Source organism: Hyperolius riggenbachi, chromosome 7, assembly GCF_040937935.1.
Source record: "Hyperolius riggenbachi isolate aHypRig1 chromosome 7, aHypRig1.pri, whole genome shotgun sequence".
Lineage (NCBI taxonomy): Eukaryota > Metazoa > Chordata > Amphibia > Anura > Hyperoliidae > Hyperolius > Hyperolius riggenbachi.
In genome coordinates, this window is record NC_090652.1 from 150,849,028 (window position 1) to 150,864,860 (window position 15,833).

At 41.3% G+C, this 15,833-nt stretch overlaps 1 protein-coding gene across 4 annotated transcripts in view; it reads right to left on the minus strand.

The window, feature by feature from the left end:
- Nucleotides 1–15,833, minus strand: part of XYLT1 (xylosyltransferase 1) — a 481,277-nt gene that overhangs the window by 190,829 nt on the left and 274,615 nt on the right. For all 4 annotated transcript variants that reach the window (XM_068244759.1, XM_068244760.1, XM_068244762.1 and 1 more), the window contains exons 3-4: nt 12,902–13,074; nt 11,606–11,808 (exon numbers count right to left, since the gene is read on the minus strand). In XM_068244759.1, the coding sequence (XP_068100860.1) occupies nt 11,606–11,808; nt 12,902–13,074 (376 nt within the window). The remainder of the gene's footprint in view (nt 1–11,605; nt 11,809–12,901; nt 13,075–15,833) is intronic.

Consider the following 15,833-nt stretch of genomic DNA (forward strand, 5'->3'; position numbering starts at 1 on the left):
GGTAAATAATGACGTCACCGCTGCCCGGACTCCACGGAGGGCTGCAGCGAGACCCCTGACGGATGGAGGACGGCGTGGGAAGCCTCATTAGGATCCGGAGGCTTCCCCCACCCGAGGTGAGTACCCCCCAGGGGATATTTTTATGTTACAGTTCCTCTTTAAGTCTACACCACTGCATCCTTCATTGTTTAAAGAGCCTATCATTGGCATTCTTCTTGCGGTGTACTGCTGTCGTTCACATCCCATCGCTGAACATCTTTTGTATAAAGATCATGGAAATTTTGTTCATCGGCCATTTGTATTGACTGAGTCTTGCAGTGGGTAGAGATTGGCTGCGTCTTGCAGCTTAAGAAATGAAAATGATTTTAAATAAATGAAAATGAAAATTTTGGTTGAAGCTGGGCTATCAACTTCTCAAAACTTCAAAGTAATTTTAAAGTGGTTTATGATGATTAAATGCTTCATTCTGGTAGCTATCACAAAGTTACCCTGTTCCCCCTAAAATAAGACCTATCCTAAAAAAAACACCATGATTTTTCAGGAATTTTTGGATGCCTGGAATAGAAGCCCTACTCCAAAAATAAGTCCTAGTAACTATTCATAAAAATGTAAATAGTGTCCAGGCAGCTATGGTATACAGGTAAAAAAAGTAAAATCAATTGGCAATAGAATACAGCAAAACCGGTAGACACCCCTAAAATAATCACACACAAAGGACCCCATGAGACCTAAAACAATTATTATTATTATTTAGTATTTATATAGCGCCAACATCTTCCGCAGCGTTGTACAGAGTATATATATTGTCTTGTTACTAACTGTCCCTCAGAGGAGCTCACAATCTAATTCCCTACCATATGTATATGTATGTATTGTGTAGTGTATGTGTTGCTGTCTAAGGCCAATTTAGGGGGGAGCCAATTAACCTATACGTATGTTTTTGGGATGTGGGAGGAAAACGGAGTGCCCGGAGGAAACCCACGCAGACACGGGGAGAACATGCAAAACTCTTTGCAGATGTTGACCTGGCTGGTATTCAAACCAGGGACCCAGCGCTGCAAGGCGAGAGCGCTAACCACTAGGATCATCTCTGTAGATGTAGATTGTTGTATTATTATTTAGTATTTATATAGCACCAACATCTTCCGCAGTGCTGCAGAGTATATATTGTCTTGTCATTTAACTGTCCCAAAGAGGGGCCCATAATCTAATCCTTACCATAGTCATATGTCTATGTATGTATCATGTGGTGTACTGTATGTATCATAGTCTAGGCCTAGGGCCAATTTTGTTAGGGGGAATCCAATTAACTTACCTGTATGTTTTTGGGTGTGGGAGGATAGACAAATGCCCGGAGGAAACCCACACAGAAACTGGGTGAACATACAAACTCCATACAGATAGTGCCCTGGCTGGGATTTGAACCAGGGACTCACCACTGTATGGTGAGAGAGCTAACAACTACACCACCGTGCTCCCGATTGTACATGGAAAAAGGAAGGAAATTATGGAATTCAGGGTCTTATGATGAATTTTCAGAATGTGATGACATAGTTATATTTGAATAAACAATTTTTTTTTTAAAGAATATATGTAGACTATCCATTGAATTCCCTAAAAATCAGCCCTAGCAAATCTTGTGGAGCAGTTCGGGAAAACACAGTAAAGTATATGTAACAAAGCATTCTTAACAACGGATGGCATTAAAGCAAAGAGCATTTATCACCTCGTGAAGGTACGTTAACATCAACAGTAACAGTGAATACCAATTGGCCTGACAAAGTGCTAAAACAATAAAGATTTGTTGTAGTCATAGTTTTTATCTTGTACAAAGCTTTGGTGTCCTGGAGGAATTTTATTCTGTCAGTGCTTAAATGCTGTATTTTGACTTCTTCCTTATCTTGAATATGGCAGACTTTACAGAGAGCAGGAATTCCAAAATATGTGACAGCTGCTTAGACCACACACAACTTAAATCGCTAATTGGAGGCACCGCAACAATTATATAGAAGAATGTACTAAATTATTCAGGAAACCCAACTATGTGTTAATTACAGCAACGTCCCTGTTATCTGGAGATCAGACAATCGGAAGTCTCAACAAACTGGCTTGCCTGAGGGGATGACGGGGACTGTTTTTTTTCTTTTTTTTTTTTTGGGGGGGGGGGGGGGCAGCTAGCCTTAAAATACTCACTGAGCCTCCAGCGACGTCCTGTACCTCCTAGTGGCTTTCCCGTGTCCATGCTCAGCTCCCAGCATGTCACGTGACTTGGCGCGGGTCAGGTAACACGCCAGGAGACGTACTGCACTGTTCTCACCAGTACCCCCATCCGTGGGAAGTCGCCCCATTGTGCAAACCCACTATCCCTCCACTGCACTACATAGCAACACGTGTTGCTAGCCTTGGCCACGGTCCCTGCCGGGCGACAGAAATGACATACCTTGTATGTATTTAGAGAGCATAGCCTGTCCGATTCCCTCTCATCTGTCTCTAATCACAAATTGTAATTTGATCTCTCCCCTGTGTTACCTGACTGCCACGGTAGATAAGCTCATTTGAAAGCACAGGATATTAATATGTCGGCTTCCATGAAAGCAGGAAGTAGAAACAGTGCAGATTTATTGTAGATTTTGTATCAGCTGCGTATCGTTTTGAGCAGAGAGGAAATTCCGAGTTCATTTTGAGCTAAACACATATACATGCAATTATTGGTGCCGATTGGGGATTTGGAAATGTTGTGCAACAAATAAGAGACCAATGCTGTACAGACGCATCACTAGCCAGAAGGCTATGGAGGGGTTTGGAGGGTCAATCGATCAACTTTCTGTGGGTGGAGGGGGGTGGGAGGGAAAAGAACACAGCAATCGGCCATGCTCAATTCATTAGATACTTAAAGAGAACCCGAGGCCTAACAAAAAAAATAAAGTAGTAAATACTTACGGAAGGAGAGGGATGCCGATGGATTCCCCAGAGTCTTCCCATGCTGTCCTCTGGTCCTCAGGTGCTGCTTAGTACCTTCCTGCACATCAGGGCTGTGTTCCTCTTTTCATATGAGTGTGGCACCAAAGTGATTGCTAACAAGTTCCTGTCAGTAATTCTTAGGGAGTCTGCGATAGGGAATATCTTCCACTCCTATTGGACAGATGTTGCTGGTGATTGAGAGGAGACAAGGGCCATGTGTGGTTCTGTATAGCAGCCTAACAGCCTGTTATACAGCAAAGGCCACTGCTTTTTAGAATTCCTACATTCCATGATGGTTAGTTTTGTCCTTCCTGTCACATAACACTGAATTTAGCAATCATTTTTTGATTTTCAGCAATATTTGCAGCTGCTTTACTATCAAATGCATTTAGTAAACAACACACACTTCATTACAATACAGTTCTTGAACAATACAATAAGTCACATTGATGCTGATGTGTATGGAGATGCTTGATTAAGCTGAAACTATGGCTACATTCTAAGGTTACAGCAAATGGTTTTGAAGATGTTTCGGTTATGTATCTGGAACCTTTTCGGGCACTAATGGAGAGTAAGAGAACACGTACTCCAGTTACCATAGTCATTTTTCCATATCTTGGGTGGATGTAATGAAACTGTCTATAGCATTCTTACTAACAGCAGACCAGTATGCTGTGCTTAAAGAGAAACTCCAACCAAGAATTGAACTTTTTCCCAATCAGTAGCTGATACCCCATTTTACATGAGAAAGACAATGATTTTCACAAACAGACCATCAGGGGGCGCTGTGTGACTGATTTTGTGCTGAAATCCCTCCCACAAGAACCTCTGAAGACCGCGGTACTCCTGGCAAACAGCCACAATGTAACAATGTTCAGAGACAGGAAACAGCTGTTATTAGCTGTCTAACAGCCAGAGCAGCTAGAAACAGCTAAATAACCTGCCCACAGTAACAATGTCTCCATGTAATAAATGTCAGAATGTGAATCTGGGAGAGGAAAGATTTTACAATGAGCAAACACTGACTAAATCATGTATACATAATTATTGTAAAAAATGAAGCACTTTTTTTACTACATTATTTTCACTGGAGTTCCTCTTTAAGTAAGATAAATCTCTCACTGTGTGACGTCTGTTAAAGAAAATCTATGGACAATTTACAAAGAATAGCAGCTTATTTAGTCATAAAACGAAATATAAAGAAAATACTGTGCTACTGAATAAGAACCATGGTGCAATTCAATGACTATATCAAATTTACTTACAAGGGAAGAGAATAACAGCATGTGATTGCTACTTGAAGAATGTGAAATGCAGTAAGGTCCATGGAGATGAAAAAAAAAACAAAAAAACAAACAAACAGGCATCTTTCTCCAATCAAATTGTACATAGAGATTGGCTTGCTATGAGTCACAGACAGCCTCCGTGATTTAGCCAGTGCCTTAAAGTAGCATTGCAATAGATGGCCGGTGTGTTGTTCTGAATGGCAGGTATATAATATCCATTTTACTTCAGGTTACACATTTTTAAGGAGCACCTTTAAATGACCTTGACCTTTGGTGAATAATTTAATAAAGGCTGAGATTTTAAAGCTAAGTACACACATCCGATAATTGTTACCTGTCAAGGATCAGGAAACGATCCATTGGGTGACAATTTGTGACCCAATTCTCTACAGACATATCCCTAGCCTTCAGGCTAACAATGCATTCTGTTGCTATGGAGGACTAAGGGCCAACGAACTGCACATGGTTGGCCAAAGCGGTTATTATTTTATCCAGTGTGTGTATGTAGGGTAGGTACACACATTCAATCTTGATTGGCCAATTTTACTACTTCCATGTAGTGTGATGGCCAACAGCTTCTGTATACTTTGAACAGATCATGCAGATAAGCTCTCATACTAAATGGAGGTGCGAAAATTGGCCAATCAAGATTGGATGTGTGTACACCCCTTAAAGGGACACTTAAGTCAAACAAAAAAAATGAGTTTTACTCACCTAGGGCTTCCAATAGCCCCCTGCAGCTGTCCGGTACCCTCGCCGTCTCCCGCCGATTCTCCTAGCCCCGCCAGCAGCCACTTCCTGTTTCGGTGACAGGAGCTGACAGGCTGGGGACGCGAGTGATTCTTCGCGTTCCCAGACACATTAGCACCCTCTATGCTGCTATATGGTATATGATATATGCTATAGCAGCATAGATGGCGCTATTGTGGCCAGGAACGCGAAGAATCACTCGTGTCCCCAGCCTGCCAGCTCCTGTCACCGAAACAGGAAGTGGCTGCCGGCGGGGCCAGGAGGATCGGAGGGAGACGGCGAGGGCACCGGACAGCTGCAGGGGGCTATTGGAAGCCCCAGGTGAGTAAAACTCATTTTTTTTGTTTGACTTAAGTGTCCCTTTAAGTGGGGTTAAAATTGATATGCATAGATATAGGCACACAAACACAGACATTCTGGTTGGCATGTATATATATATATATATATATATATATATATATATATATATATATATATATATATATATATATATATATATATATATATACACACATATGTTTTACTTCAGGTTACACATTTTTAACCTCACTGGTGGTATGATTCTTTCCTGATTTTAGAGTCTTATAGCGGTTCACTTTTTTCATTGATTTCAGAGCCTAAAAGCAAGAAAAAAAACATACCCCCATAGAGCCTGCATCAGCCCCTACACATTACTCACCTCCCCGGTATCCAGTGCTGCAGTTCTCCCTCCATCCCCCAGATGGCGCTGTAACCCTATTGTGAGATAACCGGCTGTCGTCATGACAGATCGTGCTCTCACCAAAGGGATCCAGAGCCTTCAAGGACAGGACGGAGAATGGCTGCCGAGGTCTGGATCCCAGGGGAGGTGAGTTAAAACGCCTACTCCGTGCTATGCTCTGCATTAACCTCCTAGCGGCTACCACGAGCCAAGCTCAGGGTTACCGCTCTGAGCTACGGTTTTATGCCTGAGCCTGACACGGGATTACCGCCAAAGAGCTTAAGGACTATCTGCATTGTGGTACGTTATAACATTAGTTACAATTGTACAGCAGTAAGCTGAAATGGTTCAATCCACATTATGGCCTTGGGTCCATTCAGTTAACATCAGCTGATCTGTGAGGTACCGGACAACAGCTGCGTTATCTCTGCATTACAAATGACTGACGACGAGGAACCATGGATAGCATGCACACATTGCCACAAAATACCAATATTGAACTCTGTTGTGATATGCCACTGCATCTCTAAGTGGGGTTAAAAATTACACACACATGCACAGACACACACACACACACACACACACACACACACACACACACACACACACACACACACACACACACACACACACACGTACCGAGAACAGATTACGAAAATCTCACCCAGGCCTGGGTTTAAGCATGCAAAAATTAGTGTTTTGTAAGCTCATATTTTCCTATATATTGCGAAGGAAACAAAAAAGCCTTTAATTAGGGAGGTTAGTTTTCCACCCCTTTGAAAGCTGCTATCACCAAGGAGAACATTAACCATCTAAACAAGCTGTCTGGGGAGTTTGCTGGCGCTAGGGGCAAATGTGGGAGTGTACAGACAGCAAGACTTAATTTCTAGCTTCCCACATTCGCTGCCAAGATATTATTTACATTTTATACTTAGTGCAAAGGGAGAAGATAAAAATAGGATTAACATGAATAAATTAATGCAGTGGTACCTAGTTATCTACATATTTGTACAGAATAAAAATCCTAGGCTCAGGTTTACGTTAAATTAAACCTGACGTGAGGAAACTGACTTCAGGTTTGATACTTACCTGAGTAGAGAGAAGGTCCTGAATAGTGCAGAGGCTTCCCATTCCTCCGTCCAGCTTGTCATCCAGCAAGCATTGTATATGGGTTCAGGAGGTAAGGTGAGTAGCAATGGGCTCATCCATTTCTGTTATTTATAGATCCAGTATGCTGGATGTTAGATTGAACTCTGGGTACACCTGCCATGTTCAATATAGTGTGTTTACGAGGGTTTAGGCTCACCATATTCCATAACATAATGCATTATTTTAGTGTGAGCTAGCCTCAGACAAGAGGAGGCTGTCAAGCCAATATTGGAAGAGAAGAAAGATCATTTTTAGGAAGCTTTGTCCCTCCAGATTAGCCAGATGAGCAACAATTAATGTTAAAAATTCCAGAGAATGAATGACAATAGTGGGCAGTTAGCTATACACTGGTCAATGTGGCCAACAGAAAGATCCCTGTCAAATAATTATCTGATAGGAGAGGTATCTTTCTGATTCAATTACTCCACACATTGTACACAAATTGTCATGATTGAAAATCTGTGTGTACTGTTTTCTGGGTCTCCTCATCTATGCATACCCCGGGGACATGCAGAGTGTACACTGGTAGCTTAGCTACTCTTACCTGTCCACCACCGCTTTCTCCCGTGTCTTCTCTTAACTGCCAGGCACTCCTCCCTGTCTCTTCAATCCTGGGGTGCTGTGTGTCCCATAACTAAACACTAGGGGCACTGTATAATGTACTTTACGTAACCACTAGAGGCCTCTAGTGTTTGTTTAATTGACACACAGCTCCCTAGGAGTGAAGAGACAGGATGGAGCCCCGGTGGTGGAGAGAGGACACAGGAGAAAAGCAGAGAGATGAAAGTAGCCTTGCTGCTGCTTCAGTTTTCCCAAAATCTAACCCCACTAGTGACACTGACACACCCCCAAGCACAATCTTCCCGACTGGTGCCATCTACCAAATCAATTGATTAGGGCCATAACTCGATCAAATGTGCATAGTTTGTGGCACAGATTTTTAGCATATTTATTCAAATAATTGAGGTGGCCAGAGATTGATGATAGGAAAAAAATTGACTAGTGTATGGCCACCTGTAGTGGCCTTATGTCACAGTGGAGTCACTTTAATTACTATTTGGACAGCTTGAGCACAAATACAGAAGGACAGAGAAACAGGATTGCGCCTCTCCCCAGGCGGAGGAAAGAATGCAGAAGGTGTAAATAAATAAGCAGAAAAGAAAACTAGAAAGGAAAATGTCAAAGAATAAATAATTTTAAAACAGAAGCTCTAATTCTCTCTATCCCATGGCAGGGCATGCTGTGTGAATTTAGGACTCAGAAGTTGATCTATTCTTCACTGGGAAATTAATCGGACTATTCTGTTTGAGCAGCGCATAGAGGCAAGAAATCACAGCGTTATTACACTTCGCCAGAGGTGGATTAGAGAGAGAGGGCTGCCAACATTCTGTAAGTTAGAAGTTACTTCTTAGTGCAACAACCTTGATCATATTTTCAGTTTTGAGTAATCCTCTAAAAACCTGAGACAGATGCACACGATTTCACAGCAAGGAACATTTGATCACACGATTAAATTACACAATGGTGTCAGTGTTGTAGGGACTTCAGGCATAGAACATGCACCTGAAGATGAGCAGAGGTTTGATTGCTACTGTTTACTGCTGCTTCAGGATTGACCCTTAAACATTGTTGATGGGACACATGACAGGTTTTCGTGAACGCACCAAAGAAGAGAGGAGAGTAGAAAGCTCTTTCCTCAGGAAAAGGGATACTTGCACAGAATAATGAAATGCAACTTTATTATCAATTAACAATTACTTACGATGTTGCTGCTTCATGTGTTAAATCGATTGTTTGGCAGCCGCAAGTTCTCTAAATCACACAATATAAAGCATGCATGATGTCACTCATCTAGAATGGTGCCGACTGCCTCTTGGGACAACAATGAGCAAGTGAAGTGCTCCAGGCAAATCCCTGAGACACTTACTAGAAAGGAGCGTGTCATGCTGTGTCACAACTATCTGAGCAGTACACGTATTAGCTAAAAGCACTTCATGCTCAGTACAGTGACTTATCCCTACAGCCAGCGCTGTAAACTTTAGTCACAGCCTCACATGCCTAAAGCAAGGTAATTCCAACATGGTGGAAAATATCAATGGAGCTTCTTCAATATCATTAAGATTCTGTGCAACATAGTTCCCAGCATGTTACCGGAGGTTTCCTGCGCCTGCCACATTATACTGATTGGTTGTGTGATCACGTATGTGAAATATGGGCACAGGGAGAGTGCCGACTGTATAATATCGGTACATTTACCGATATTTTACTATTTACAGCATTTATTGAGTAAATTAACTGATATTTTACCATAGCTAAATCTAACCCTAGTCTCACCCTCCCCACAACAACCCGCTTGTTTACGTGCCATGAAGTACCACGTGTGTCACGTGGTGGTGATGCATATGTCACACTCCATAACCGGTCGCCAGCTTTGTTTACTTCTGGCTATTCAATTATTTTGTTCCATGTGACGTGACTTACTGTGTAGTCACATGCTAAACCTTGTACATGTCCCTTAGTTTGATTGATTGGCCCCTCCCACACAGGCATGGTGTTGCACTTTGGACACCGTTAACCAGTATTTATAGGAACCATGATGCCCAACATGGTATCATCTTCATCCTAGTCACCTTGCTGTACTGCAGGTCCATTTGCTGGCATTGAGCTACACTGTATATTTCTGTTTTGATTATGCTGGTGCTTGCCCAAGTAGGGCCCTGGCAGTGTGTTTATATAGACACTTTGGTCACACTATTCTATATGTAAGGTTTATTTATGTTGTGCTATTTATTGTTTATTATTTTAGAATATGTTGAGCGGTTTTGAATTTGGCTTTGTATTAGCCATTGCCTGGCACATTATCGGAGATTTTCATTTGAATCTTTATACTCATAGGCGGTCTTCTCCTGGCTTTGTTTTGTCCAGATGTTAAGTCGTTTACCATTTTTTCCTGAATGGATCTTAGTATCAGGTTTTTAGTTAATTTTTGCTCCTATTCTTGTTTTCATTCTATTTTTCTTTCCATTTTCTCTGCACTGTAATTCCACATGGTTTATCTTTATCGTTTCTTCTATTAGTGGTTTGGTTGGTTCTCTTTTTTCCTAGCGCACAGGAAATCTCACTCAGAAGAATTACTTATCACCTTGAAAGCTCTTTCTCTTAACTCTTTAATAGTTATATATATATATATATATAGCCTAAAAGAAAAATACAGTCTTTTTTCAATTCAAGCTTTAATGGGCCTATCTGCTTATTATCGACATTGAATGGATATGTTTATTATCATTGAGGAGTAGTGTTCTCCCCAGAATATTTTTCCAGCTGGGTGGCATGAAAAAGTAGCCAGGTGGGGCCAGATGAAAGAATGCAGGGCCGGCTTACAGCAGAGAAGGAGGTGAGCCGATGACAGCCGGGTGGAGCACCCGGCTAAAGAGCCTGGGGAGAACACTGAGGAGTACAATTGTGCATTTTTGAAAATTAAATTACCTTTTGACCTTTTTTTACATTTTCAATTACTTTCCAGAACTTTTCTTTCTATATGTATCCTTGTCCTCCAGTATATGTGTGTGTGTCTGTCCCAGGTCTGTTGATGCAGCGTCTTATTCCCACACTTAATATCTAGTATATATGCAGTGAAACGTTCAGGAAATAGAATGCTAAAGCCACCTCTTGTGTGTTTCCAGTCACCACACACCTCTCTTCAGCCGCATTCCACGTATATTCATTTCTTCCAGGTCCTGACTGCAGCGTCTTTTGAGTCCTCCAGCCTCGCTCAGGTTTAAGTCTGAATTGTTGATAAAAAGCTTTATATCAGCAATCAAGATCAGGACCAGAGTGAGGGAACCAGAAGACACTGTGATCAGGATCTGGAAGAGGCTAAAAACATGAAGAAAGCAGAAGCTATAGGGAGGAGCTTGGGGACTGGGAAATTAGGTAGCTGAAGCAACTGAAGTCATTAACAGGTGTAATTAAAGTGCAAAAACTCTATCATATTGTCATGCTATATGTTGCTTCCAAATACAGCACTTGGAACAACAATGTCCGCAGGCTGAAAACCTAATAAATGCTTTGTCAGCTGGAACCTCTAGATGATACAGGGCTATCCATTGAGAACCAAAGTCCACTCAGTATCTACACAGACACCCGGGTTCGACCAATTGAAGTGTGCAACTTACACAAGGACTTCTAGCAATTTAGCCAAAACAAAAAGCAAAAATATGCAGGTAATCAACCAAGATGAGGATACCAGAGAAAAATTCTGAAGATTTCAGAAGGTGTTCAAAATAAATAATATTTTGCAACTCTTGTGTGGAGGTGACCATTAAGTTGCCCCCATATTAAGAGTTTGAACAGATAGCACCTTAAGCTCCCATCATTGTTTTACTTCCACCTTCTTGTTCAGAGAGGTGAGAAACAATAATTTGTCCTTCACACTGGAACAAGGATACTCTGCAGTAGGGAAAAGGTGGAGGAGAGGTGTACATTTCCTGCCTACCCAAACGTGAACTCTTCCATGCTAAAACCATGTAGGTGTGCATTAGTCATGGGTGAAGAATCATCTTCGTTGGCCACAAAACAAAAAATTAAACACAATCTTATGCCCACTTCTCACATGGCACCTACACATTTGCACATTGTTTTGAAACCACCAATCACAGGGCCACATCTCAGTATTTCTTATAAAATGCAACAAGCAAGCGAAAACACAGTTTTTTTTACGCAGCTATAAAGTACTATGCACATTTAAAAAATGCCCTACCTGACTGGGTAATCAGCTGCACTGAGATTAATGAAGAAATCCCATGACCAGTCGGTCATCTCCAGGAGGTCTCGCATACTTTGAAGGTAGGTGGATAGAAGACTCGCCCCTCCCCAGATGGTCGCCATCCTCCACGGAGTAACACGAACATTGGGATATTGGCTGGCAAACTGGACTACTTGTCTGTGCAGGTAGTTGGACCTCTGTGCCCAGAAAAGAGAAAGACAAGATTCCTAAGTAAGAAAATATGCATCTAAAGTGATGAGAAAGTGTCTATACTATTTATTAGAGAAACTGATGATATACAATTGCTACACCATCCCATTACTACTGTCATTAAACTAACTTTTACATTCCAGCATGTAACCTGTTATTTCCCAGTAGAAAAGAACAGCGAGCCTGGCACCAGTATGCAGTAATCCAATATTCCTTTAATCCAGCAAGTACATGCAAAACATTAGGAGCATAAAAAAGGCGGCCTAACAGCCGTTTCGCAGGTTCCCCTGCTTCTTCAGAGGCACAAAGTCTTTGTGCCTCTGAAGAAGCAGGGGAACCTGCGGAACGGCTGTTAGGCCGACCTCTTTATGCTCCTAATGTTTTGCATGTACTTGCTGGATTAAAGGAATATTGGATTACTACATACTGGTGCCAGGCTCTCTGTTCTTTTCTACTGGGAAATACTGAAGTGTACCTAACCTAGAGCACAGTGGATTGCAACCAAGGTCCAGCGGCTGTATCCAGTCTATTGAGTGCCGGTTTCATTACTTTATTATTTTTTTTGTAAAAGTAACCTGTTATAACTTTCTGAATCTGACAAAACCCTAAAATGTACTTTTTATGCAACCATGGCAACAGCATTTCATTTGTGGAGAGGGCTTCCCAGAAATCTCATTGTTCTCCTACTGCAGTTGGTTGTCTTCTGTTCTCAGAGGTCTGCAAATAGTTCAAAGTGAAAATACAGCCATCCACTGCATTTAAATTTCAAACGTATAAACAGGGTTTTTTAAAAAATATTTTATCCTGTCCATTCTCCTCCACAGACACATTTTTCCTTCCTTGTTAATTCCAGACTTAAAAATAAGAGAGGGGATGATGCCACTCAAAAAATGTTATATCATTATTGACTGGCTGACTTCTTCTCCTTCTCTCTGATACTTATGTCCTTGTCATTTTTTTAAGCTAATTTGAAGGCAAGCATTAAAGCCATTAGATATCTACTGGCATTTTATCTTCTAGTGGTAACAAGTTTGAATGGTCATATTGAGAGGGCTCTAGGAAACAAAGGCAAAGTCATACCTTATCACAATGAATATAGTAGTAATGGTCCTTATGATAAATTGCCTTGAACATCCGCTGCAGTTGTCGAGAGGCTCTTCCATGAACAACCAGAACAAAGGCTATCCTCACGGGGTTGGCTGCCATATACTCCACTGAGTCTTCATCCCATTGAACGTTGTTATTTGCTTTACCTGGGAAAGAAAAAGATAATTGAGTTCAGAAAATGATCTGCAATACTTTATGAACAATACTGTAATTTCATTGTAATACATACATGAAACATTACTATGAAGTAGCAGAACGGCAGTTATGGAATTAGCACAATGTTGCTTTTAGTATGGCCAGTATAACCTCCAACAGACTTTCTTTATTCTGAACCACAAATTCCTGTATGAGTTTTCTTTTCTCTTGGTGGTATTTGGTGTGGCATGGGTGTGCCAGCAATGAACTTTCATCCCATAATTCCCAGCATGACGTCGGTCTTGAAGTTAAGTTAGCCATTGGCATTCGCAAACCAGCATGTCCCCATGGGAATACGGGATCTCAAATGCATTCACCACTGCAAACTCTATACCTACTGGCCAGGTGCCTTTAGGTCAGAGGTCCTGCTGGGCATTATGGGATGGGAATTTATCCCTGGCAAACCAATGACACAATGAAATTAATCCCTACTCCTGCATGCATGGTGGCTAAATAGAATTAGTTGTAAAGACACCTGTTTAAATTCACCATTAGGGCCCTTTTACACCTTAAATTGCGATCAGTGCTGCAATGCCGATCACACTATTCCCCATAAAACCAAGCGCATTTTTAGTGGTGAATACAGGCCAATTGCAATCGAACACAAAATGCAGCATGTAGTGGTGGGGATTGTCAACCACAAAATCAAATTCCACTAACTCACTGCCCTGTGTTTATTGTGTAATCTAAATGCAGTCTGCATTGCAGACATTCCAATATAATCACAAGTGTTTCTGCTGTAATAAATCTTATGTCAGTCAGCTTCGCTCTATTTGGTACATTGTAGAGGAGAGGGAAGCTTGTTATCTCCCCCCCCACCTTCCTGCTCCTCATTGATTGGCTGAGGGCAGTTCAGTGTGACACGAGGCTGAAAAGCTGCTGAAATACGATCTATGCTGTGCTCACATGTGTTTACAGAGCAAGCTAGATATGACAGTGCAGTTTCTAGGAGGGAAAAAAACAGTAATGGAGGAAATGACAACATGATTGGCTTCATTCAGAGGCAGTAAAGATGGAAAATGCCTGGAACAGTTTTCTCTTTACTATATAGAATTCACTGAAATCAAAACATGGACAGTACATTATATATGTTATGTAAGTAGAACAAGTATATATATATATATATATATATATAATATATATATATATATATATATGTTGTTTTTTTTTTTTCCAGGGATAGTATGGTTGTCTCTGATGGTTTAATTGTTCGTATCCCCCATGAGTATGACATATTTGTTTATCTACATTATTAAGTTACAAACAATTATGAGAAAAATGGCTAGAATGAATGGTGAGCGAGATCTTGAAGTGGTGGCGAGGACTGTGGAACTGAGAGATTTATCAAACTCTGCAATTTAGCAAACATTCCTCTAAGACATAATAAGAAGTCTACCAATACTAAATCATGATCTCTAACTGTACACCGTTTAACGTAAAAGCGTCCTTTCTAGGAGCTTGAAATGTTTCATGTTTATTTTCCAATTTGTGTGATTCTCTTTCAGAGCTGCTCTTCAAAAGAGAAAATGCAGGCAAAACACAATCAAAAGAAATATTTTAATTGCTTGTTTCAAAACAACTTTTCACAATATGTCAGCAATGGTGCCAACAATGAGAGGAGCTTTCCCAAGTGTTTGCATAGTTTTACACAAAATTCTCACTTTCCACCGAGGAGAGTGCTCGGTCCAAGCTAGACAATGAGAGTGCTCGATCCAGGCTAGACAATGAGTGTGCTTGATCCAGGCTAGACAATGAGAGTGCTAGATCCAGGCTAGACAATGAGAGTGCTAGATCCAGGCTAGACAATGAGAGTGCTAGATTCAGGCTAGACAATGGGAGTGCTAGATCCAGGCTAGACAATGGGAGTGCTAGATTCAGGCTAGACAATGGGAGTGCTAGATCCAGACTAGACAACGAGAGTGCTAGATCCAGGCTAGACAACGAGAGTGCTCGATCCAGGCCAGGCAATGAGAGTGCTAGATCCAGGCCAGGCAATGAGAGTGCTAGATCCAGGCTAGACAATGAGAGTACTAGATCCAGGCCAGACAATGAGAGTGCTAGATCCAGGCCAGGCAATGAGAGTGCTAGATCCAGGCCAGGCAATGAGAGTGCTAGATCCAGGCTAGACAATGAGAGTGCTCGATCCAGGCCAGACAATGAGAGTGCTACATTCAGGCCAGGCAATGTGCTATAAATTATCCAATGGTTAATCACACTGTGGACTAAGTGCATTTTACTCATTTTTTTTTTGTAAGGAACATTGCTTACTGCTAAATAAAATAGCAGCATTAGAATATTAATATATTGGCATAGTTTCCATTTTATTTGTCACTCTGTGATGTGTTTATTGTATTGAAGTAGTTTTTTATACTTTCACAGATTTGAGGATATATGTGTCTATCCACAGCTGGGTCATTTGCTACACCATCTTACATGCCGGATGTAGTGGAAGTAAGGATCATGGCATTACACATGAAGATGACGCACATTTTACTATAGATAGTAACTGACAATGAAACATGTCAATGCAAAGCCAACCATGGAGAAGAACGTGCTGAAATAGGTTCCATGAACTTGTTATGCAATGCATAAATGTCATATCCAACACCAAGGAGGGAGATGTCTTGCAGAGTAAGCCGTCATGCCCCTCACATCCCGTTGGCTTAAGTCCAGGCAAGTGAGAAAAATAACTTTATATGCCTTGACGATT